This window comes from Triturus cristatus, chromosome 3_2 (genome assembly GCF_964204655.1).
Source record: "Triturus cristatus chromosome 3_2, aTriCri1.1, whole genome shotgun sequence".
In the NCBI taxonomy this organism is placed as follows: domain Eukaryota; kingdom Metazoa; phylum Chordata; class Amphibia; order Caudata; family Salamandridae; genus Triturus; species Triturus cristatus.
Window position 1 is genome coordinate 971,157,910 of NC_140584.1, and position 25,132 is coordinate 971,183,041.

The 25,132-nt window shown below is 52.0% G+C and overlaps 1 protein-coding gene across 12 annotated transcripts in view; it reads right to left on the minus strand.

The window, feature by feature from the left end:
• NF1 (neurofibromin 1) overlaps positions 1–25,132 on the minus strand; it is a 1,956,660-nt gene that overhangs the window by 739,069 nt on the left and 1,192,459 nt on the right. For all 12 annotated transcript variants that reach the window (XM_085649550.1, XM_085649547.1, XM_085649544.1 and 9 more), the window contains 2 exons: positions 5,232–5,378; positions 4,674–4,820 (listed from right to left, as the gene is read on the minus strand). In XM_085649550.1, coding sequence (XP_085505676.1) covers positions 4,674–4,820; positions 5,232–5,378 — 294 coding nt within the window. The remainder of the gene's footprint in view (positions 1–4,673; positions 4,821–5,231; positions 5,379–25,132) is intronic.

Genomic DNA, 25,132 nt, shown 5'->3' on the forward strand with positions numbered 1-25,132 from the left:
GTGACAAAATCACATTTTAAAGAAAGAGACATAAGCACAAGTTACTTACTTGTGTAACGATATATCTGTAAGAGACATTAGTTAGTGATAGATTCCTTACCTTAGAATATCCGAAGGCGTCCGACTGGATCCGGAAAGTTTTCGTGAGCAGTAGCCCTGCACGTCGGTAGGCATCGTCGTGCGGCTCCGCGTACTTCTCTGGCGTCATAGCTGCTGTCGGAGCTACTTAGACGCGCCCACGCGTGCTGACGTCAGTTCTGTACACAACTTTTCCGCGCCAGGAGTGCAGAGCCATGCCAGGTCCCACTGCAGAGCCCGCATATGCCATCTGGCATGATAGATCAGCAGGATGCAGGAGGCCATGAGGCCCAGCAGGCTCAGGGTCATCCTGACCGAAACCCAGGACCTGGGCCGAAAGTTCGGAATCATAGCCCCAATGTCCCGGACTCGCTGTTCGGGAGAAGAAACCCGAAACTGCGCCGTATCCAGAACCGCTGCGATGAAGAGGAGCTTCTGAGAGGTAATCAGGTGTGACTTCAGCACGTTGATGGAAAACCCCAGCAAATTCAGAAGGTCGGCCATAGTCTGGAGGTGGGAGATGACTGCCTGGTGCGAGCCCGCCTTCAACAGCCAGTCATCGAGATAGGGGAAGACTGAAACCCCTGATCTGCGAAGATGAGCAGCGACCACCGCCATCACTTTCGTGAACACCTGAGGGGCGCTGGTAAGCCGAAAGGGAGCACGGTGAACTGAAAGTGCTCATGGCCCACCGTGAACCGTAGGCAACGCCAGTGGGCTGGCGGGATGGGGATATGAAAATAAGCATCCTGCAAGTCCAACGCTACCAGCCAGTCTTGCAGGTCTAGGGCAGACAAGACCTGAGCAAGCGTGAACATCTTGAATTTCTCCTTCCGGAGGAAGCGATTGACGTTCCAGAGGTCTAAGATAGGGCGCAGAACTTTGTCCTTCTTTGGAACCAAGAAGTAGTGGGAGTAACAACCACAACCTACTTCCGGCGTCGGAACGCGCTCGATGGCCCCCTTGGCCAAGAGAGCCACAACTTCCTGCTGGAGAAGTGCCAAGTGACCCCCCACCATGCGGTGGTACTGAGGTGGCATGGCTGGAGGGGTAGACTCGAAGGGAAGGGATTAGCCCCTTCGGACTATCTGTAGAACCCACCTATCCGAAGTGATGGTGCGCCAGTGGGGGAGGTGATGGCGAATTCTGCAGCGCACTGGTGTCTGGTGGGCCTGAAACATCGGACTAGGAAGGTTTTGAGGCGGCGGCAGGAGTGGTGGTGGATTGACCTGCCCGCTCTCCTCAGGATCCACCACCTCAGGTCCAACGTCCGCAGCTGCGCTGAGACTGTGCAGGCCTGCGGGTCTGAAAGGAACGCGACTGGGCACCTCGAACCTGACCTTGAAAGGAGCGAAAAGCGGACCCCGAGGGAGTGCGCGTGGTGGCGAGACCCAAGGATTGGGCCGTAGCCCGAGAGTCCTTAAAGCGTTCCAGGGTGCTATCCGCCTGGTCACCAAAGAGGCGTGTGCCATCAAAGGGCATGTCCAACAAAGGGTTCTGAACATCCCCGGAGAAGCCAGTTGTTCTGAGCCAAGAGTAACGGCGGTGCGCCACTGTTGAGGAAAGTGCCCTGCCGTGTCAAGCCCACAACAGATAGTGAATTTAGCAGCATCTCTCCCCTCGGTAATGGCCTGGGAGAGCACCGCCTGAGCTTCCACAGGGCAGCACCTGCGCCACCGTGTCCCACACAGAATGTAAATAGTGGCCCAACAGGCACGCAGTATTCACCGCCCACAAGCCGGAACAGGCAGAAGTGAAAATCTTTTTCCCAAACTGTTCCAGTTTCTTAGATTCCGTGTCTGGAGGGGCAGAAGGGAATGCGGACGGCGAGGCGGAGGCCTGGACAACCAGATTCTGAGGCGTCGGGTGTTGCGTGAAAAAGCTGGGGTCGCTGGGCAATGGCGGTGCGCCACACCCTTATCCACAGGAGCCCCTGTGTTGGGTTTGGTCCAGGTGCTCAACAGGACGTCAGTAAGTGAGTCGTTGAAGGGCAGCAGCGGCTCCGCAGAGGAGGACGTTGGCTGCAGTACCCCAGTCAGGAGCCTGGTCTTGATAGGTACAGAAGGGAGCTCGAGGTTAAGAGCCTCAGCCGCCCTACGTAACACCACAGAAAAAGTCCCAACCTCTTCCGTAGCCATGGAAGAGGGGGACAGTATACCTGGATGTGGAGAGAAATCCAGATCCACTGGACCTTCCATATCACCTTCCCATTCTGGCTCATCCTCGTATTGAGCTGCAAGAGGGTCTTCAGACCCCTCCCAGAATTCCCCTTCATCCACCGGTTGTTGAAGAGACCGGTAAGGACGAGGTGCCCGGGGGAATGGGATAAACTCTCCACCAAGAAACGGTCCTGGGGGGTAATAGACCAATCCCGGTTTAGCTGTAGGGTATCGTGCCGGCGTAGCCGGGGCCAAAGGCGGCAGCACGGGGGCAGACCCATCCAACAGGTCCACGGGGCCCGAAGGCGCTCCGGAGGGACCCGAGGGGCCAAACAAACAGCACATGGCTGACCGGAAAGCCTGCATTTCGTCCGGAGTCGCGTGCGGGCCTGGAAAGGGCGGGTAGGCCGCAGGCAACAACGGAGGCTCCATCGGAGCCGTGGGAGAGTGACCGCCTACCCCCTCCACCACATCCCGCGCCCGGTGAGTGGTAGACTAAGAGCGACGTCGCTTCTTCGACTTTTTATGGGGCCTTGACTTACCTGTCCCCAAGTCCGACGAGCGATGGTGACGGCTCCACAACCGGTCCCTCGACCTCCCACGGGACCAGGACCTCGATCGGCAAGGAACCGATTGCCGGACCTTCAACAACTTTCGGGAACGCTCCCGCATAGCTTTCGGAGCCTTGGCCTGACAATCAGGGCACGCCTCGGAGTCATGGACATGCCCCAAGCAGAAGAGACACACGTCGTGCAGGTCCGCTACCGACATGTTCCGATGGCAGGCCCTACAGGACTTAAACCCTGGTATCCCTACTGCACCAGGAGTCGAGTCTCGACAAAACAAGAGAACCAAGCTCTCAGAAACCAAGTTAAAACATTAACTAGGGGTCCCGCTCTCTCTCAGATCTGCGCTTGCTGGCGCGGAAAAAGAAAGAAGTGACATCAGCACGCGTGGGCGCATCAAAGTAGCACCGACGGTGTCGTCTTGGCGGTTACGACGCCAGCGACGTACGCGGAGCCGCGCGAAGACGCCTACCGACGTGCAGGGTTACTGCTGACGAAAACTTTCTGGATACAGTCTGACGCCTGGGGATAGTCTAAGGTAAGGAATCTATCACTAACCTGTCTCTTTCAGATATAAAGCTTACTTATGTTGCAACTGATAATCATCTCACTAGCCCTGGAAAATCATTCTAAAGTGGCAAGTCTTAAACCATGCTTCTTGACAGTGGCCATATTGGATGGCCAACTGCGGCCCACTCAATGGTGGATAAACAGATGTCATGATCCTAGGTAACAACGCTCGGTCAAGCACTCCAGGATCTGCATGGATGACAAAAGGTCTTTTGAAGTCCAAGTCAGGAAACCAGCTGCAGGCATTTTTAACATCTTAAGAACCATCAGAAAGTTATTGGGAATTCTACCTATATTACTTCCCAATGTGCTATTCGTCAAGCTTTAGTGATCTCGCATCTGGACTACAGTAATGCATATTACTTGGGTACATCCCAATCCATGCTAAGACAATTAGATATTGTCCAAAAGATGATAGCATGCCTGCTGATGAGGATGCCTAAGCATCACTTCGAGTCAAATTAACTTGCCAAGCTTCATTGGCTCCCAATAAAAAAAAGGGCTCAGTTTAAAGCGCTGTATATCACATATCGTGCTTTCCATAACACAGGCCCAATCTTACAACACCATCTTATTCAGCCCCATGTGCCATTAAGATCCTCTACTTCGCTGCATGCAAGGATTCCGAAAATTCATAAAAGAAGATGCGGGTGTCAGTCTTTTATTTACCCAGCAGGGAAACTTTGGAATTCCCCCCCTTAAAACTTCTCGGTTCCCATGACAAACTCAGCCTCAGGAAGTCTCTCAATACCTGCTTTTTTTTTTTTTTTTTTTAAAAGAGAGACTGATTTGGTACAGTGGGAAATAGTTTATCTATATGCCTTCTAACGCCAGGAAGCCCTATTTGTGCAGCTGTGCACTTTAGAAATGCCAATAAAAAGAACAGAAATGGAAGGAACTGCATTCAAGTGTATCACCTACAGCAAATCAGTATAGTGCTCCAAATATTGTCGAACATTGCCAGCTTGTCATTTCATTTTTTGCACTTCCTCATCAAGCAATTTATTTATTAGATACTGCTTCTAAGAGGGATTTTACTTGGGGACTGACAGATGTAGTTCAGATACAAAATGAATGTTTCATTAGCCCCATTTATAAATGTTACATCAATGAAAAAATATACGAATGAATAAAACTTAATTTAATATCTGCAAATTTGTTCTGTACTTTTAAAGATGCCAAAAATGTAAAGATTAGTGCATACTTATTTCTTTATTCTTGAGAAGGCATGCACACCTACTTGATACATTCAGCGTTAACTACACAAAGATATTTACCATTATGATTTCAAGAAAATTACCTTGTCATGAATTCCTCAAACTTTGAGCTGGTGAGATTCAGGCTCGACCAGTGGGTGTCTGCTACAGGCTTGTGCTCTGGGGGGCCCAGGTATGCGAGAAGTGTAGCCATTTTGTCAAAGGGTCTCCTCCCCACCGCTTTATGATCCCTAAAATAAGAAATTGACTAAAATAAATAATTTATAAATGTTTCTCTTAACCCATTGATCAATAAATGTGTGCTAAGCAAGAGGATATAAAAAACTATATGAGTTACATCAGAAATATAGTTAGTCCCTTTATTTGCACTCCACATGCAAACTTGAATTGAAAAGTGTTATTTGAAAAGCAGAAATATGGAAACATAGCATCATACAGCCTTTCGTTGGTCTATTAATGCACATATTATGAATCCTCATGTATCTGTTGAGGAAAACTTTAACTTGACAAGAAACCTTCTGAAAAAAAAGACATGTAGGCATCACAGACTGTTATTACTATACTAAGTAAGCAACATTGCACATCTTACATTTTCATCTTCAATTTATTTGTAAATAACAAAGAAGGTTAAAGTTATCTACCGGTTGCTGGAGAGATATTGGCCAATCTTCTCCTGATTGTTCCACAGCAATCGGTGTAAAGCTAGTACATTTCCATCGCTGATAAAGGATAAGCTGTGGTTTACAGTTTCACTAGCTGGACAATCTGATGCAATATCAAGGAAAAACCTAAAAATTCAAAAAATTATATTTGTAACTCCGATGGAGTAGGCTTTTAAAAAGAAGTTTTTACAAGGCATAGATTATATGTCAACTACCGTCAGAAAAAAAACATAAAAATTAAGAGAGATACAAGTGAAACGAGCAGTACAGTGGTTGGCTGGCATTTACATTCGTGACAATTTTCGTCAAATATAGATTTGCTCCTTTTCCTTTCCAATCCAACTCCCACAGATAGATTCAGGTTTTATTGACAACAAACATAAAAGTCTAACCACTACCTTTTAAAATACAAATGTGCATTCTAATCTATTTACCTATATGTGCGTGCGTGTATGTGTGTGTCTATATATATATATATAAGTGCACATATACATATATACACTAATAAACACTAGTTTAAAAAAAATGCCTAGACACAAACAATAACTAGCTATGTATTCAGTCCTAGAAACAGCAACTGTAAGCAGAGTGCAACCACTACAAGTCTGCTTAAGGACCAGCACATCATCTCATAATAAAAGCATCAGGAAACGAGCACTGTGGCTTTTGTTTCTTCTAAACAGAAATACAGACATAGCAACCATATCTGGCTGATCACTAGATTTAAACCGATGCAGGTGCATACAGCAAAAATGTGACCAGCTTGCAAATAAAATGTTTCGCCATTACAATTAGCACAGTTTGCCAGGAAACTGCTTGTGTTCTAAACAACTTTAGGCCAGGTAACACCTCAAAGCAATATCAACATTTTGGATGCCGACATAACATCTCGCTAGAGCTCTGTAGATTCGATACTGAAGTTCAACACTGTTCACCACAGCACAAGCAGGTGAAACCATGTAAGGTGACACACACACTGGGAATGGCCTCAATGGAGGTTTTACCAAAGGGCTTGAAACAAGTGGTGGTCCACATTCTGGTCAAGAGAATGAGCAATCTAATGAAAAACGCCTAGGTCAATGCTACAATATCCAACCAAAATCACATGGTCAGGGTTGATACAGTACCTGCCACCTGGTTAGTACATGGCACCCACATCCCTCTTTGAAAACCCTTATGACTAATAGCATATCCCAAGGAAACTGTTATGACCCCACCTTATATAATACAATGTGGTAGGCCCAAAATATGGGGCCAGCACACAGTTAAACATTACACAGGAAACTGACAGCACCTTAAGAAATCTAGGGCTTTCTTATTTTTCTGCAACTTTGAAAAGACTAGTGTAACAAAAAAAGAAATACTGAAATTATCCTAAAGAGGACCAGGTAGGATGCGTATCACCGACCTCAACCCGCTGTAGATGGTACACAATCAGGGCTGCACTGCTCAGACACTGCTTGTGTTCAATACAGCTGTATAGGCTCGCATTTGGGTTTGTTATAATAGTTGTGTATAGTCATACCATCGTGGAATCCGGGAACAACTGATGTGGCTGAAATTCAGCGTGCCAACTGCGATTTTTTGGATTATTGATGGTGCCTGTCACGCTTGCTGTAGTGTTCATTGTCAAAACTCAAAAACGATGGTTTAAAAAAAAAAAAAGACTGCATAATATTCAAAGCACTGATATCCACAAAGACACGAATATTTACATTTATTGCACATTAACTTTGTATTCTTCAGTAACACCTGCTAACAGACAGCCTTCTCCTAAGGAATGAGGCTGAAAGGATTCGGACTGTCATTTTTTCAAGGAATCAGTCTTCACCGTTGCAAGTGCTGCATATTACTTTGTGGTGCGTTTCTGTAGCTTCAGAATGTTAGAATACAATATAACCCAGGAAATGCTGAATGGCATCCCAGACTATGAACATCCTGGCTCATTGTCAGTCCTGGCCCTACTCCAACACGTCACCTATCTTGAATATGCGCAGTAGCTGCTGTACAGGGAGACATCTTAGAACTCTAGAGTTAGCATCATAGAATAACAGAGGAATCCAACAGCATCCAACAGAAGAAAACAGCAAATGGATTTGTGGCCTGGGAGCGGTGCGCCCATGATCACCCTGCAGCCTTAGGGGCCACGCCAGCTGCGGGGGGATCTTGGCTCCGACCCCATCCTTGCTGTTGTGGTGCAGGCAGTGGTTCTCACACTCCGGGGCCTCCCCTCTGGGCAGAAGCTATGAGAGGTCTCCATAGCACTAGAACGCTTTCCCCCTATGCTTAAGGACCTGCTGCGGACTCGGCTGTTGCAGTGTGCAGGAGTGCTGGTCACTGTTTTCACTGAAGCTTGCCTCTTCTGCTGGAAACCTAGGGCCGGGAATTTGTTTCCCCTCTGCATGCTGCTTTGCTTCCCTGACGATGGCTGAAGAATTAGGGGAGCAGATTGGTAGGTTTCGCAGGTCCTTACCGGGGACTTGTGAGGCCACCACTACATATCTGGCAGGCAACCGTTGGGTTGCACCATGGCAGCTAAGGAGGTGGTTGGGACCTCAAGGTCTGACCCACACACAGCTTAAACTGACCAGGTGCAGGCTGTGTCCCCCTCCTCTAATCTTGATCAGATTCTGGATGCTGTCAATAAATCCAGAGAGGTGCTTAAAACCAAAATTGATAGGGTGACTAGCGATCTCCATATCCTGTCGGATGACCATCACAAGCTTATCCTAGAGTTAAAAGTAATGAGGCCACACTCAGCAACATGCCACAGACGATTGAAAAAACTAAAGGACAAGGTGCAAGTTCTATTCAGGAAGGTTGAGCTGCTAGACCGTAAAGCGGAGAATTCTAATCGTCACAAACTGGCCAATAAGAACCACATCGTGGGCCTGCTCGAAAACATCGAGAAGTTAGATGTGGCTGCCTTCTTGGAGTATTGACTGCGAAGAGAGGAGGTCCCACAGGTTCTATCCAACTCCTTTGCACTGAAGAGGGTGCACAGAGTGCCGGCAAGGCCTTCTTTCCCCAGGGCTTACCTGCACCCGCATGTGGTACGGTTGATGCATTATCGCGACAGAGACCTGACTTTACAATGCTCACATACCGCTGGCTGCTTCCATGTCAACAGCACTGAGGGACCCTTCTTCCCGAACTACACAATGTAGATACACCGCCACAAGGAGTCCTTCACTGAGGTGACAAAGGCACTAAGAGAGGTGGAGGTGCACTACCTGCTTCTATTTCCAGCCAGGCTCAACGTTATTGTGTACAGTAACACATACTGTTTTGATGACCCAAAGACTGCCAGGGGGTGGCTGGAATGTCACAAAATAGGAACTGATGGATATGACTGGACATTACAGCCACCCCTTAAGTGACGGCCCCATCAATGATGTGGCAACGTGCGCATAAGGGCACTACCTCCAAAAGGAATGCAGATACCATAGCCACTGCAACTACCTTTGCTGCGTTGCCCAATCGAGTGACTGGTAGTCGGGACTCTGAGTTGACATCAGATGGACGGAATCCCATGCCTCGCTCGAGTGGAGTGCTCCTCTGCTGTACATCACAGCCCATTGAGGACCAGAAAGCAGAGGGAATAGCAACCACTGCCTACTTCTGGCACCAGAACACTCTCTATGGCACCCTTGGCCAAGAGAGTTGCCACTTCAGCATAAAGCAAAGCAAGGTGATCCTCCATCAGCCGACCGTATGTAGGAGGTATGGAGAGAGTAGTCTAGAAGGGGAAGGAAGTAGCCACTTTGGACTATCTGTTGAAGCCACCTGTCCGAGGTGATGGCATATCCTGCCACCACCTCCACGCCCTTGATCTGGAAGGCTCAGACTAGGAGGATGGAGGGTTGTGGCCTGACCTCTGGCGCCCAACCCACGTGGTCAGGGTGAGCCGTGCACAAGGGCGACCAGAGGTTGCTGAACTTACGGTCCTCTAGCCAGGATATGGCTGGGGTGGCTGAAATCCCCTTCCGTAGTGATGAGTGACAATAGGCAGACAAGACTAAATGATACAGAGAGGCCCAAGGACATGGTCATAGCCCATGAGTCCTTGAAATGCTCTAGCGCCGAGTCCGCCCTATCTCCGAAGAGATGAGAGCCATCAAAGGGCATGTCCATGATTTTGGTTTGGACATCCCCAGAGAAGCCAGACACTCTCAGCTAGGTGTGGTGCCTAACAGCCACCGTTGTAGAAATCGCTCTGGCCAGCGAGTCTGTCATGTGAAGGTCACAGCGTATAATAAACTTCACTGCATCTCTCCCGCCTGCAACAGCTTGGGAAAGGACAGTCCGGGCTTCCTCCGAGACTTGTGGCAGCATGTGCGTAACCTTCTCCCATAACCAATGGGAGTAATGGCCCAAGAGGCATGTGGTGTTTACCTACTGTAATGCTAGGCTGGTGGAAGAAAATCTTTTCTTGCCAGAGCTATCCAACCTTTTGGATTCCCTATCTGGGGGTGCAGAAGGGAACCTGCCATGAGAAGTAGAGGATTTGACCACCGAGCTCTCGGGGGTCAGTGAGGTGTGAGGAAATCTGGGTCGCAAGGTGCAGCTTGGACCAGGTGCCCAGGAGAACATCAGTCAAGGCCTCATTAAATTGCAGCAAGTGTAGAGGTAGAGATGTCAGGCTGCAGGACCTTCGTCAAGACGTTGGTCTTGACCGCCACAGTAGGAAGCAGCAGGTCCAACACCTTCACAGCCCTATGTACCACTATTGTAAAGGAACTACCTCCTTGGTAGCCAGGTTAGGGGGAGAAAGCATGCCAGGCTCTGGAGAGGTATCCAAGCCACTGGCATCACCCAGTACCTCATACCAGTCCATGTTTAGAATAAGGCTGGACTTCTAAGGGATCATGCATCCCCTTCCCATCTTTCTCCAATCCTAGCCCCTCCAAATAAGGCTGAGGATGCGAGGCCTGTGGGCGCTGGCAACATTGGGAGTCTCGGAGGACGAGGTGCCAGGGACGGTTGTGTAGAGGGTACGACCAGGGCTGGTCTGGATTCGGGAAGAGATCCATGAGAAGCCGCTGGAGCGGACGGCGTGGAACTAGATGGAACTCCTGCTGAGCCTAAGGGGCCCGAAGGCACGCCAGCTGGGTCAGGCCACCCAAATATGGCACACATGACATCCTAAAATTCCTTCAATTGGGAGGGGTAGCTCCTGGTCACGGTAAGGGGGGCAAAACTGAGTAGATCGAGGCACACCGTCTGCGAACGAGGCCTCGAATGTAGAGACTCCGCCGCGTCGGGTGATGGATGGGGTGAAATCGAAGCATGTTTCGACTTCTTGCGTCTTTTGTGGTACATCTTATCTGACCCCTTCGACGACTTTGAATGGGAGGATGAAGTCTTTGAGTCCCTGGAGCAGTGCGTGGACCTTGTTCTTGACAGGGAAGAAGATCTCCGGGGTGCCCTACGCCAGGCAGCAAGAACCTTTAGGGACCTCTTCCTCAAAGCTTTTGGAACCATGGCCCAGCAATCGGGGCATGACTTTGGGTTCGTGGTAGCGCTCCAGAGACCAAAGAGACACGACGTGGAGATCAGTGACCGACATGGCACGGTGACAGGTGCCACACGGCTTGAATCCCAAGGTCTTTCTGGACATGAAGGAGTAACCTACACACCAATGACAAAAAGTGTAAAAAAGTAAAAAAATGCTAGGGGGTAGCTCTACTCAATGGCTCTGCGCTGGATGGTGCCGAAAGAAAAGATCTGATGTCAGCGCGCTGAGGTGGCGCCTATATAGAAGACATGGACATCATGAGGAAGGAGACGACGCTGATGACGACATCACGCGGAGTCGACCAAAGCCACCTATCAGGACTCAGGGGTACTGCTAAAAAGAAATCTTCAGGATCCAGTCTGATGCCTGGGAAGTTCACAGGTAAGACTAGATGTCACTATGAGATCTGTGTTAATAACATCACTTATAACAATATTGACGTTTCCAACTTGTTCAGAATTTTCTTGTAAACCTTTTTGTTTTAATTTCTAGAACATCCTTTGACCTCATCTGAAGAGTTGAAGCAAACATGCGACAGCTAAGGTCCATCCTCTGTAGAATTCACAGCAAGAAGCCTGGGTGATCTAACCAGGGACTGTTCATTAGTCTATTTTTATTAATTTTCACTGCTTTCAAAGTTCTAGAAATATTGGAGTCCGCTTTGGAATCTAAACTTGGAATTGCAATTTGACTGAGTCTCCCACTTCTATACAGGGAAAGTCTGACAAACGTTTGAAGTCATACTGAGTTTTGGACTTTAACAGTTTGTCTCTCACTATATCTGCAATCTCCTCCATTCCCTTCAATGTGAGCCCATCATGTAAATTCCCTCAACCACCATAAGCATATTTTAGAGGTGGTAACTCAGTCTATTCATAAGAAAAACGACTCCCCAGGTACAGTGGGGCATTGGAAAGCTATTTCAATGCTGTCTGCACCAGTTGACCATTAGTTTGGGTGCCCCACATAGCAGTGGTTACATGTTTGATGATATCACAGGATAAACATTTTTACATTTCATTAGCTGTGAGTTAAACACAATCTGGGACATAAATTTCGGAGCAGCCTTCTTAATTTAAGACCCCTATGAGAAAATTACTGAGAACTAGTGGTTAGTTTTTCTATTTATATATTTCAGTGTGCTTGGACAGTTAGTTCTAATGTATATTCTAAGTGTACAAGTACAGTTTTAAATAGCCCAACAATGTCTAGCACTAGTTTCTGCCAAGCATATTGAGATCACTCACCTCGATGCATTCGTAAGGCTGTCAGCCCGGATCACAGATCACTCGTTCTTACCAAATGGTCAAAAAGTAAGGTCTGAGCACGTTTTTAAACATAATCATGCCCAAAAGAGACTGATTGCCATCTTTAAGTAGACAGCCTCTAATGTACTCAGGTGGGACACTTTTGTCTCACCAAAGAAATAATTTCTCAGACAAACTCAAATCTGGAGCAACATGGAAAAAGAATGGAGAAAACCTTCCAGATTTCTGCTGGAAGGCCACCCTTCATTTTGAAAAATATTTTATACATTGATTTTAGTAAAATTTAGACCTGTGGAGGGAGATAGAAGAGGGACTAAAACAAATACAGGCAGTTTCCACATCAAGGGGTGTCAACTTTAAGCCTTACAGAGTGCAATGTTATCAACATTGTGCGTTTACAATGGTAGTCAGTAGGTGGGGTGTCAAGTCGCTTTGCAACAATCAAAAGCAAAATACATAAGAAGGGGGGCCTTCTCCTCAGGGGATCCCACAGGGGTGCAATTATACGTCTCTATCTCCCTCCCCAGTTTGAACAGCAAAGTATGTCCCAACCGTGCCCCAGATACCTCTTGGGCAGGATTTGGCAGGTATCAGTAAACAGTAGTCCTCCAGTCATTCCTAGCAATAAACCACACCAGTAAGCCAGTCGATTCACTTTCAGGTAGGCATGCTGGCCTCAGTTCATAGCAACCCTTCTCTTGGACAGGACAAGCATCATGGGGGTAGGTTTACGAATGCCCGAAGGAATGTCTTTAAAGTAGCGCAGAAGAGCCACCAGGGACATTATCGATGGTGTGCCGTGTCACCAAGTCCAAACAGTCGAAGAACAAGGACCATAATTCAGCTATTTAAATGAACTACCACGCCAGGTGCAGAAAACCAGCATCATAGACACCGGAGCGCAAGCATCACATATATTCAGATAGCCTCATTTTGTGCAAACTAGTGGGTATGTGTTAAAAGTCTGTGGAGGAATTTCACATGAAACAGAGTCTATAGTTTGGGGATAGCATAGCCATCTGGGCACAGCAGTATTGCCATACCTAATCAGTTAAGTTGTATCCCAGCTCAGACCGCCAGTCAGAGCTTTGGGTGTAGTCATAGGGCTTGTGGACTACATGGCAGAGTACAGTCTAGTTATTAGCTTCTAAGGAGATGGGGAATTGAACATACCATCCAGTCCATAGAGACTCATGGGTTCCTGAGGACAAGTAGCATACATATGTTTGCAGGTGCTGCGTAAGCAATAATGGAAGAATACATCCAGTGCCGTACTATTGAAGGTATTACAAATATCATTCAAGGTAAGAAAGGTGCCTTTCAGGTATAAGCCCTCCATCGTCATCAGGTGCAAGTGCTGCAGCTGCAATCCAGCCGGGTCCTCTGACTTTAGGGGAAACAGGCTTTAAGAAGCAGCTGAAGCACTGCAGAATACAGAAAATCAACTGCCGCCTCTCCCAGGCCCACACCACACAGCTGACCATGTCGATTGTGTCTTTGGGGTGTGACAGGGTCGTGAAGAACAAGTTAGTTACCTTCGGTAACGATATATCCTTAAGAGAGATGTATTAGTTATAGATTCCTTATCTCAGAATTACCCCCAGACGTCAGACTGGATCCCGAGAATTTTTTCTCAGCAGTACCCTTGCGCGTCGGGAGGTGGCGTCGGTCGACAACGCGTTCGCCGTTGGCGTCGTGATCACCGGAATGACTTTGCGGTATCTACTTAGACTTCGCCCCTGCGCGCTGACGTCAGTTCTCTACATGACATTCCAAGCCAGAAGTGCAGAGCCATGCAAGACACTGACCACTGGTGCACAAAGCTAGGGCCTGAAAGGGAGTCCCTTACTTTGGAAGTCAGTCCGCAGAACGGGAAGGATGGGTGGGGCGGTAAGGAATTTATAACTAATATATGTCTCTTACAGACATATCATTACCGAAGAAAAGTAACTTTTTCATCTGAAAGAGACTATTAGTTATAGATTCCTTACCTGAGAATTGATACCCCAGCAATACCAAACCCTGAGGTGGGTCTGCGAACTAAGATCACACCAGAAAGTCTTGGAGAACTGAACGGCCAAAGAAGCTGTCTCTCCGGACTTGACTATCCAGGCAGTATAGTTTAGTGAACGTGTGCAGTGATGAGCACATGGCTGCCTGGCAGATATCGCGGGGGACCCCACGACCCAAAGCAGTAGTGGCTGCCGTTGCTCTAGTGGAATGGGAGCGCAGTCCTACCGGAGGCTCCTTCGCAAAGGAGTAACTGATCTTAATGCAAAGGACGACCCATCGAGAGATGGTCCCTTTTTGCATGGCCAGACCTTTCTCTGCACCCACATAGCCAACAAAGAGTTGATCGTCCACCCGGAACTGTTTTGTGCGATACAAATAAAATGACAATGCACATTTTGGATCCAGACAGTGGAGTCTCTCCTTCTCCTTGGAAGGATGCAGGGGCGCAAAGAAGGTGGGTAAAGTGATGATCTGTCCTATGAGGAAACAGGTAACCACTTTGGGAAGAAAAGAAGGTCTAATTGGAAGGACAATCGTGTCCGGATGGACAGCAAAGAAAGGAGGTTTAGAAGATAGAGCCTGAAGCTCACTCAATCCGCAAGCAGAGGTGATAGCAACCAGAAAAGCATTCTTTAAGGTCAAGAGTCTGAGAGGACAAGTGTGTAGTGGCTCGAAAGAAGCGCACATAAGGTAAGTTAAGACCAATTACAAGTCCCACTGGGGCATTACGAAAGGAATAGGAGGAAAGAGGTGAGCAATGCCCTTAAAAAACCTATTTACAATAGGGGAATTGAAAAGAGAAGGCTGATCAGGAAGGCGAAGAAAGGCCGAAATGGGTGAAAGATAGCCTTTAAGGGTGCACAGGGCAGAGCTGTGCTGGGCCATAGATAGAATGAAGAGGAGAACCTCTGAAAGAGGGGCAGAAAAGGGATCCACAGCCTGACTGCCAAGATGGCGTTACAGAATTTGGGAAGAACATCAAAAGCGGTCAACTGGTGCTGCTCAATCTCCACACAAGGAGGTGGAAGCTCGACAGTTTTGGGTGGAGAACTGTCCCTTGCTGCTGCGACAGAAGAACCTCCCGAAGAGGCAGTCTGATCGGAGGATCGATGGCCCTGTTCAAGAGCTCGGGATACCAGACTCTTCGTGCCCAGTCCAGAGCCACAAGAATGACTTGGGCCTGGTCGCGCTTGATCTTCTTCAGCACTCTGGGCAGAAGTGGTATAGGCGGAAAGGCGTATAGCAGACCGCAATTCCACTCACGACGAAAAGCGTCGCCGAGCAAGTGCCGCCTTGGAAATTACAACATGCAGAACTGCTGACATTACGCGTTTTCTTCGGTGGCTAACAGATCTAACCAATGCTCTCCCCATTGCTGAAAGAGACCTTGCACCACCTCTGAGTGGAAACGCCATTTGTGATCCATCATGCACCGGCGGCTGAGTTTGTCCGTTATGGCCTTCAGAGAACCTGCCAGGTGTTGAGCCACCAGGGACATGGCCGGATGTTCCAGCCATGTCCAAAGGCGAAGACCCTCTTGACACAAGGTCCACCTGTTTGTTGTAGTACCACATGGCGGTGATGTTATCTGTGAACACCTGCACAACCCTTCCTTTGACAGAAGGAAAGAATGCCTTCAGTGCCAGACGAATCGCCCAGAGCACCAGAAGATTGATGAGGAGTCTGGACTCCGTTGGAGACCAGAGGCCTCTGCTCTCCGCCTCTCCCATTTGGCCGCCCCATCCCAGGAGTGACACATCTGTTACCACTGCGAACTCTGGTTGGGGAAGGGAAAGGGATCGGCCGTTGAGCCAATCCTGGTTCGTTAGCCACTACTGCAATTGGTGTGCAGTGTCCTTCGAGATCTGGACGCAATCGGAATGATTCCCCTGATGCTGCACCCACTGGAACTTCAGGTCCCACTGCAGAGCCCGCATATGCCACCTGGCATGATCCACCAGCAGGATGCAGGAGACCATGAGGCCTAGCAGCCTTAAGGTCATTCTCACTGAAACCTGGGATAGAGGCTGAAACATCGGTATCATAGCCCGAATATCCTGGATTTGCTGCTCGGGAGAATAAGCCCGAAACTGCGCTGTATCCAGAACTGCTCTGATGAAAAGGAGCTTCTGCGAAGGAATCAGATGTTACTTCGGCACATTGATAGTGAACCCCAACGAGTGCAGGAGGTTCGCCGTAGTCTGCAGGTGGGAAACTACTTCAAAAGCCAGTTGTCGAGATAGGGGAAGACTGGAACCCCTGATCTGTGCAGATGAGCTGCGACCACCACCATCACTATCGTGAACATCCGAGGGGCGCTCGACTGCACGACCTCAACATCATCTCCTATTTCGATGACAACCAGCTGATCCTCTCCCTCACCAAGGACCCCCACACCGCCAAAACCAACCTCCATGAAGGAATGAAGGCCGTCGCCGACTGGATGAGGAACAGCCGAATGAAGCTGAACTCGGACAAGACGGAGGTCTTCATCCTCGGAACCACCCTCTCAGCCTGGGATGACTTCTGGTGGCCGACCGCACTAGGAACAGCTCCAACACCCACCGACCACGCACGCAACCTAAGGGTCATCCTCGACTCCAGCCTCTCCATGACGAAGTAGGTCAACGCCGTCTCTTCCTCCTGCTTCAACACCCTCCACAGGATCTACAAGTGGATCCCCACCGAAACGAGAAGAACAGCCACCCAGGCCCTCGTCAGCAGCAGGCTGGACTACGGAAACGCCCTCTACGCAGGAGCCTCGGCCAAACTCCTTAAACGGCTCCAACGCATCCAGAACTCCTCCACGCGCCTGATCCTTGACATCCCTCGCCGCAGCCACATCACACCCCACCTTAGAGACCTGCACTGGCTCCCCGTCAACAAGAGGATAACCTTCAAGCTCCTCACCCATGCACACAAGGCACTCCAGATCACCGGACCCGCGTACCCCGACAGCCGACTCCGCTTTTACACCCCCACCCGCCAGCTCCGCTCCGCCGACCTCGCCACTGTCCCCCGCATCTGAAGAGAGACCGGCGGCGGCCTATCATTCTCCCACCTCGCCGCAAAGACATGGAACACCCTCCCCATCCACCTATGGCAGACCCAAGACCTACTGACCTTCAGAAAACTCCCCAAGACCTGGCTCCTCGAACAGTAGCAGCTCCCCCACCCCCTAGCGCCTTGAGACCCTCACGGGTAAGTAGTGCGCTTTAGAAATGCTATGATTGATTGACTGAAGGCCAAAGGGGAGCACGCCAAACCGAAAATGCGATGGAATGTGGGTAGCATGGAGGGAGGAGTCATCTCGAAGAGGAGGGAGTAGCCCCTTCGGACTAACTACAAAACCCACCTCTCCGACGTGATGATGTGCCAGTGGCGGAGGGGATAGGGGATCCTGCCGCCCACTGGCAACTGGTGGCCCTGAAAGGTCGGACTAGGAACCTTTGGAGGCTGCTGCAGAGGGGGCACTGGTGGACTGACCCGCCTGCTGGCCCCCAGACCCATGGCGCTGGGTACCACGTCCCCGCTCACGCAGAGGCTGGGTAACTTGCGCCAGCCTGTGGCCCTGGGTGAATGTGGTGGGGCACCTCATCCGTAGCCGCGAAAGGCAGACTGAACGGGGCAAGAAGTGGCAGTGAGGCCCAAGGAACTGGCTGTAGCTCTAGAGTCCTTGAAGCGCTCAAGCGCATTGTCCACCTTGTCGCCAAACAGGCAATGGCCATCAAAGGGCATGTCCAAAAGGGTTAATTGGACATCCCCGGAGAAGCCAGTGGACCTCAGCCAGCTGTAGCGCCTCAAGGCTACTGACTTAGAAATCGTTCTACCTAAAGAGTCAGCGGTATTCAGCCCACATCAAATGGCGAACTTTGCTGTGTCCCTACCCTCTGCGACCGCACAGTAGAGTATGGTCCAGACCTCCTCCGGGCACTGTGGCAGCACTTTCGCAACCGTGTCCCACACAAAGTCCTAAGCTGGCGGAAGAAAACATCATCTTCCGAAGATGGTCCAGTTTCTTGGATTTCCTATCTGGGGGAGCAGTAGGGAACGCGCTTTTGGACGTGGAGGCTTGGACCACCAAGCTCTCCGGGGTAGGGTGTTTGGAGAGGAAAATTGGGTCACTAGGGGCCGGGGGGTGACGTCGGGCAATCATCCTGTCCACAGGAGCCACTGTGCTGGGCTTGGACCAAGTGCCCAGAAGGATGTCTGTGAGGACCTCATTGAACGGCAGCAGAGGCTCCGAAGAGGCAGCTGCCGGTTGAAGCACCTCAGTCAGGAGGCTAGTCCTGAATGCCACTGTAGGAAGCTTAAAGCGCAAGGCCTCAGCCGCCCTACGCAACAATACAGTGTAGAAAGCCCCCTCCTCCGTGGCCACGATAGGGGGAGAAAGCATAATAAGGTCTGGGGAGGTATCCAGACCACTGGCCTCACCCAACTCCTCTCTCCAGTCAGGCTCTTCAAGCTGGTCTGCCAGAGGGTCAATAGACCCCCTTCCAGCTCTCCTCTGGCTGCCACGCAGGGCGATAAGGAAGGCCAGGATAAAAGAGTGGTACAAAAGTACCGGTCGGCGCCGGTACCGGTCGACGCCGGTCTAGCTCTGTGTCCAAGTCGAGGAATGTACGAATCTGGGCAGGGGATACTCTGGCTCCCGGGAAGGGAGGGAAGCTCTCAGCCTTCCCAGTACGCTCTGTGGGCAGACCTGAAGGACGATGACCTTCCGCGTTACGTCGACCGACGGACGGGGAGAAGGTGAAGAGCGTTGGTGCTTCTTCACCTTCTTGTGCTTCGACTTACCCGATGACGAAGACTTCGAGGAGGAATGATGGTGGTGATCCCGCGATCAGTACCACGACCTCCCTCTCGACGCGGACCTCGAGCGGCGAGGAGCTGACTGCCGGGCCACCAGAAGCTTACGGGACCGCTCCTGCAAATACTTGGAGTTTATGGCTTGAGAGTCGGAGCACGACTTCGGGTCGTGGTCGCGCTCTAGGCACCAGAGGCAGTGCTTAATTTGTGCCGGTGCTTTCCGGTGCTTAGCACCGGCACTTTCTTATCAGGGCCGGGTCTACGATCTACACCCAACTGCTGCACGTGGTCACATATTGCAATAAGTTACCTAGGCGCAGCAGTAGAGTTTTGTTCTCGTGACCATCTCCAGTCCCGAGTGAGTCCCGGTAAGTTGTGGTGCTGCGGGCCTTGCGGCTGTAAGACTGAGCCGAGAGCAGCAAGTATATTCATGAAATGTTTATTGATGGCGGCGCGTCCTTTAGTTCAGTGTTTCCAGTGCCCGGTGGGCGGGCCGCAGACAAGGATTCATTTGGCTGGATTTTGTTTCTGTGGGGGCTTGGGCAGTGCGGCAGCGTGCGCAATTTCTTTCAAATTGCCACGCCCCGGCAGACCCGCATGCGCGCTCCCCCCACCACCGCGAGTCATCCGTTCCTACTAGCAGCAGCACGAGGCCCGCTTAATGGAACCAGTCAGTGCAGTTTGTGTCCCGGCAGGCGCCCTGCCCACCACAAGTACAGGTAAATTAATTAAGTACGAAGTTAAGTAGTAGCCAGTGGTCATGATGCTAAAGTCCCACGGAAAGCAGCTTGATAAGCCTCAGTCTTGAGTTTGATAAAGATAACATAAAATATACCTACTACTGTGACGGAAGGATTAAATAAAATTAAAGGCAGAGACTACTTTTTTAAAACATTTATTTATTGGCGGTATTATTTATGTCAATACAAAAACACAAAGAGCCTGTGAGGTATTACCAGCCAACACAGGCATTTACGGTGGCATGTTCACAATGCGGCATGCGCTAGTGGTATGGTAGGTTAGTTCTGTGTTAGGAAGCGCTAACAGGAGAAAAGGGCTGGTTGAAACTGCCTCCCGACGAGACCCCCGGCATTTCTTTTTTTACAAATTAACCACTGGCCAGAGGCACATGAGGTGCGGGTCCGTGACCGAGATCAACTTGTGACAGAAGTCACAAGGCTTGAAGCCGGTCCGTCCGTAGGACATCCCTACGTGCACCAGGAGTTGAACGACTCGAAAAAGATGTCAACCAAATGTTAGTCAAAAAGTACTAATCTCTCCGGATCTGCGCTGGCTGGCCGCGGAAAAAAATAACTGACGTCAGCGCGCAGGTGTGGCGTCTAGGTAAATACCGCAACGTCATTCCGGTGATCACGACGCCAGCGACGAACGCTGAGTCAACCAAGCCCATCTACCAACGTGTAAGGGTACTGCTGAGAAAGATTCTCCGGAGCCAGCCAAGATGGCGGACTCCTATCCTTGAAGCTCCTGCCCGGCGGCCCGTAAACCCCACAATCCTACCTGCCCCGGGCGTCCATCGCCCCTGACAAGGAGTGCCTCGGACCCGGCGATCATCGGGGACCCCTCCGACCTGCAACCAGCTCCCCGAGACATCAGCGGGAGCAACGCGGGGAACCCCGGGCGCAGACTCGGACGAGCCGCGTTTAAAATGGCGGCCATGCAGGAGCGGAGCAGCGACGGGACAGCGGTGTGTCGGCCCCCCCAGACGGCGCGCTTGACCTAGTAGCAGCGGCCCGTGGGGGTGCCAGGGAAAAGCGTGACAGAGACGGGGCCCCGGGGGACGGCCTGGATGCTCCGGCGGCTCGAGGAGAGATCGGACGGAGAGGTGCGCCCCCTGCCCTCCACCCCCGGTGACCGCGGACGGACGACAGAAGCAGAAGACACCGGGCGGGAATCTCGTCACAGAGAGGACAGCCAGAAGACACGACCCGCACATCAGGTGAGCCCCCGATTGGGGCGAGGGCTGCATGGTGACTCCTGGGCCCCCACCCCCCCCCCACGTACTGTCGCAGTGAGAGGATTGACATAACACCCGACGGGGGTGCGGGGTGAAGCCCGCAGTCCTTGAGGACCCGGACCGAGAGTCCCTAGCCGCAGCCGCGTCTGGGCGACAGAAGAGGTGTGGAGCCCCAGACGAGATCGCTGCAGACGGTGGGGAGTGCGCGTCTCTCGCCTGGCATAGTCGTACGCACCCCCCTGGAGTTGGGGAGACAGTCGGACCGGAGGGCAGAGGAGGTGTGCGAGGCCAGCGACGTAGACACCACGAAACTAGACGCTCCGAGTGGGTCCTGCCAACAGACGAGAAGACGACCGGGGGGACTCTCTGAGCCCTCAGGAGAAGGGTTCACTGGGATTGGGGCCCCACATCCAGAACGGGCCGACGGCCGCTGCCGCGAGCCGGGGGGGGCGCAGACGGCGCGCTTGCTGCCAAGTCAGCGGGACGAAGCCGGATGAGAGCTGATCCTTGAAGAGTCACACCGGCGGGCAGAGCGCGCCTGCCAGACCAGCTAGTGTGTGGCCGTCAGTGAACGATCCCCGAAGAGTCGCACCAGCGGGGAGAACGCGCCTGCCGGACCAGCTCGTGTGTCCACCAGCGCACAGAAGAGCCCATAGCCGCGGTAAAGGCCCCCCCCCCCTACGATGGGTCGCCAGAAATCGGCGGGAGCGCCACCGGCCTCTCACCAGTCCAGGACGACCGAATCGTTGTCGGCGAGGCCTCCCCGTTGCCCCGGGCCGCTCGAGGAGGACCCCACGGCCAGAAAACTAGACCAGGTCCTGGCTGCCATAGAACACTCTCGAGTGACCATGGAAGGGAGATTCGGCGAGTTGTCATCAGACCTGGGCCTCCTCCGCGACGACCACAGGAAACTGGCGGACAAAGTGGCACAAAGCGCGCACTGTCTCCAGATACTGGAACCGCAGATACAAAAGCAAGACAACACGCTCCAGGACCTACTGACACGGATAAGGACGCTGGAGAACAAGACAGACGACCTAGAAGGGCGTTCCCGACGGAGCAATATCCGAATCATGAACCTGCCGGAGGGAATCGAAGGGCCAGACCCGGTCAAATACATCTCTGACTGGATCGCCACATTCACGCCAGCAGATACTCTTACCGCGTTTTTCTCCGTGGAGAGAGCCCACAGAGTGCCAGCCCGCAGACCACAGCCGGGCATGCCCCCTCGTCCTTTCCTGCTCAAACTCCTCCACTATCAGGACCGCGACGCCATTCTGCGAGCGGCCAGGCAACGGGGACGGCTACAACTAGAGGACAAGCAAGTCATGCTGTTCCCGGACTACTCCCGTGCGGTCCAGCTACAACGGGCCACCTTCCTGGCAGTGAAGTGGACACTGCGCTCGAAAAACATACAATATGCGCTTCTCTTCCCGGCCCGCCTCAAGGTCATCTATGGAGGCGAGACGCACTTCTTCACAGACCCGGGGGACGCGGCGACATGGGCGGAACAGCACGCACAGCACCCCGGACATGACCCTGGCTCTCGTCCGAAGACTACGCCCGGGCGCTCAGGCCGCCGGACCCGGAGGGTCTCCTCCACGCCGACTAGCAGGCACACAGGAAATACCACCGCCAGCTCCCCGGACCTAGCACAGATTATTACGGAGCGTCGGAGGGCTCTCCAAGCGGTAGCCACACTGAGTCCCCACGACAGAGGATCGGACTCGGAACACGGCCCTCACATCTTTAGCTCGGACGACGAAAAGAGCGCAACGCCAGGATCACAAGAGGGCTCGGTGACACCCCCTGTGGTGACCCCCCAGACTGCGGACACGCTCATCTGACAAGTAACCCACGGATAGAGTCAGCATCACATTGAGCACGCCCGGCCGCGCAAACCACAAAGAACAGACTAACCGCTGAGCCCGACATCGGGCAGGACATTTATAGTCATCAACGATGTACGGGCCGCCACCGGAGCAGGAGTCGGCGGCCATCGGATCCACCACCCCCGTGGTTACGAACTAAAGTCACGCCAAAGCTACCAGTTTGGGCACATCGCCCTGCGCGATGCGCCCCCAGTATTGGGACTGTTTCCCACAGTTGTTGCAGTTCACCTCCCCATCCCTTGTATTCCTTCCCGGTCATTCCCAGTGCAGGCATGGCGATCTCCACAGACGATACAGTACACGGACAGACGGTAGGTGGCGGGAGAGAGGGCGGGTACGACAACGGAGGGACCCACGACGCATCAAGGACATATCATTATGACATCCCACAACATTCCTCACAACTCTCCTAACACGGACATAAAATTCCTGACACTTAACGTTAGGGGAATGCACACTGCCCGCAAGCGCTATTCAGTCTATGCATACATTAAGAGACAGAAGGCCCAGATAGCACTCTTACAAGAAACGCATCTGACGGCAGGGGAGGCAGACAGACTACAGAGAAAATGGCGAGGCATTATATGTGCCACGACCTACTCCGCATTTGCTAGGGGCACGCTAGTATGGATCAGGCCGGGGGTGCCATTTAAAGAGCAGAGCAGGCTGGTGGACAGGGAGGGCCGCTATGCGATACTGACGGGACTGTTAGAGGGCCAGCAACTACTGATAGGGAGTCTCTACGCCCCCAACACAGAACAGGAGAGTTATTGGGACAAACTCACACGCATGTTGGCCCATCACACTTCGACCCCGTGGCTCCTGGGAGGGGATTATAATTGCACCCTGGATCCACACCTAGACCGTTCACACCCCCCCCCAGCCCGCTCATCCGCATACAAGCAAGCCACAGCCCTCCGCAGCTGGGTAGACAAATGGGGGCTAGCAGACATTTGGAGAACTCGCCATCCTACCACGAAACTGTACTCCTTCCATTCGGTCCCCCACGATTTACGGGTCAGGCTGGATAGATTCCTATGCTCCACGTCGCTCCTACCCTCAGTTCGGGAGTCGGACTACCTCGGCAGAGTGATCTCAGACCACGATGCGCACACGGCGGTCCTCCGATGGAGACCCCCTCACCCCCCGATTCCAACATGGAGGATGCCCCGGGAATGTCTCACAGACCCGGTATTCCACCGAACCTTAGAGGACTTCATGCAGGGCCATTTTCGACGAAACGACAACACGGCATCTACGCGATCGCTGGAATGGGATGCATTCAAGGTCTGTGCCAGGGGCCACTGCATTCAACAGGTAGTGGGAGTCAGGAAAGTGCTCGACAAGGCACTGCTAGGGGCGGAGACCCGGCTCGCGGAACTCTCGAAGAGGGTGGACCGCGGTGATGCCACGGAGGCGCAATTGTCAGAGGCCAAATCCTCCCACTCAATAGCGCTGAGAGATCTGCGCAAATATAATTTTCGGCCGTACGCAACGCGAACACACAAGGTGGGAAATAGGACGGGGGCCCTCCTGGCTTGGTTGGCTCGGCAAGATACAGCGCCGCGCCCGATCACGGAACTCCAAGCCCCAGATGGGCAACTTAAATATTCGCAGACAGATATCCTCCACATCTTCCACGCATATTATGCGGCCCTGTACCGAGCCCCGCGGACCGGACCCACGGGAGACCTTGCCGGTTTCCTAGGTGGGGCGTCCCTGCCCAAGATCCCCCCCCGCGCTCGGGAAAGACCTAGACGGGAAACTTAAGCCGGTCGACGTGAAGCAAGCAATCAAAGCCCTGGCACGCGGGAAGGCACCGGGCATGGATGGACTCCCGATCGAGTACTACCACACATTCGCGGCGCTATTGGCGCCACGGCTGGTCTCCATATACGAAGAGGCAGTGACCCACAGAATGCTCCCGGCCTCGATGCGGGCGTCGATCCTGGTGACCTTCTTAAAGCCGTACAGAGATCCCGTACTCCCGACGTCCTACCGGCCAATAACGCTCCTGAACACGGACTGTAAGATTCTAGGGAAAATCTTAGCGGACCGCTACAGCCAAGTCCTTCCCACACTGGTGCACACGGACCAGTGCGGCTTCGTTCCCCGGCGTAACACCTCACATAACTTGCGCCGTTTTTTCCACGTTCAGGATCAGGCGAACGGACGATTTCCCAGAGCGGCATGCCTGGTCCTGGACCTGGAGAAGGCGTTTGATACCCTGCAGTGGTGGTATCTATTTGAGGTCCTGCAGCAGATCGGTGTTGGTCCCACGTTGCTAGCCTATACTCGACTCCTGTACGGAGGCCTCACCTCCAGGGTGAGACTTGGCAAACTTATATCGGCGCCGTTCCCAGTGACCCGTGGAACCAGGCAAGGATGCCCCCTCTCTCCTC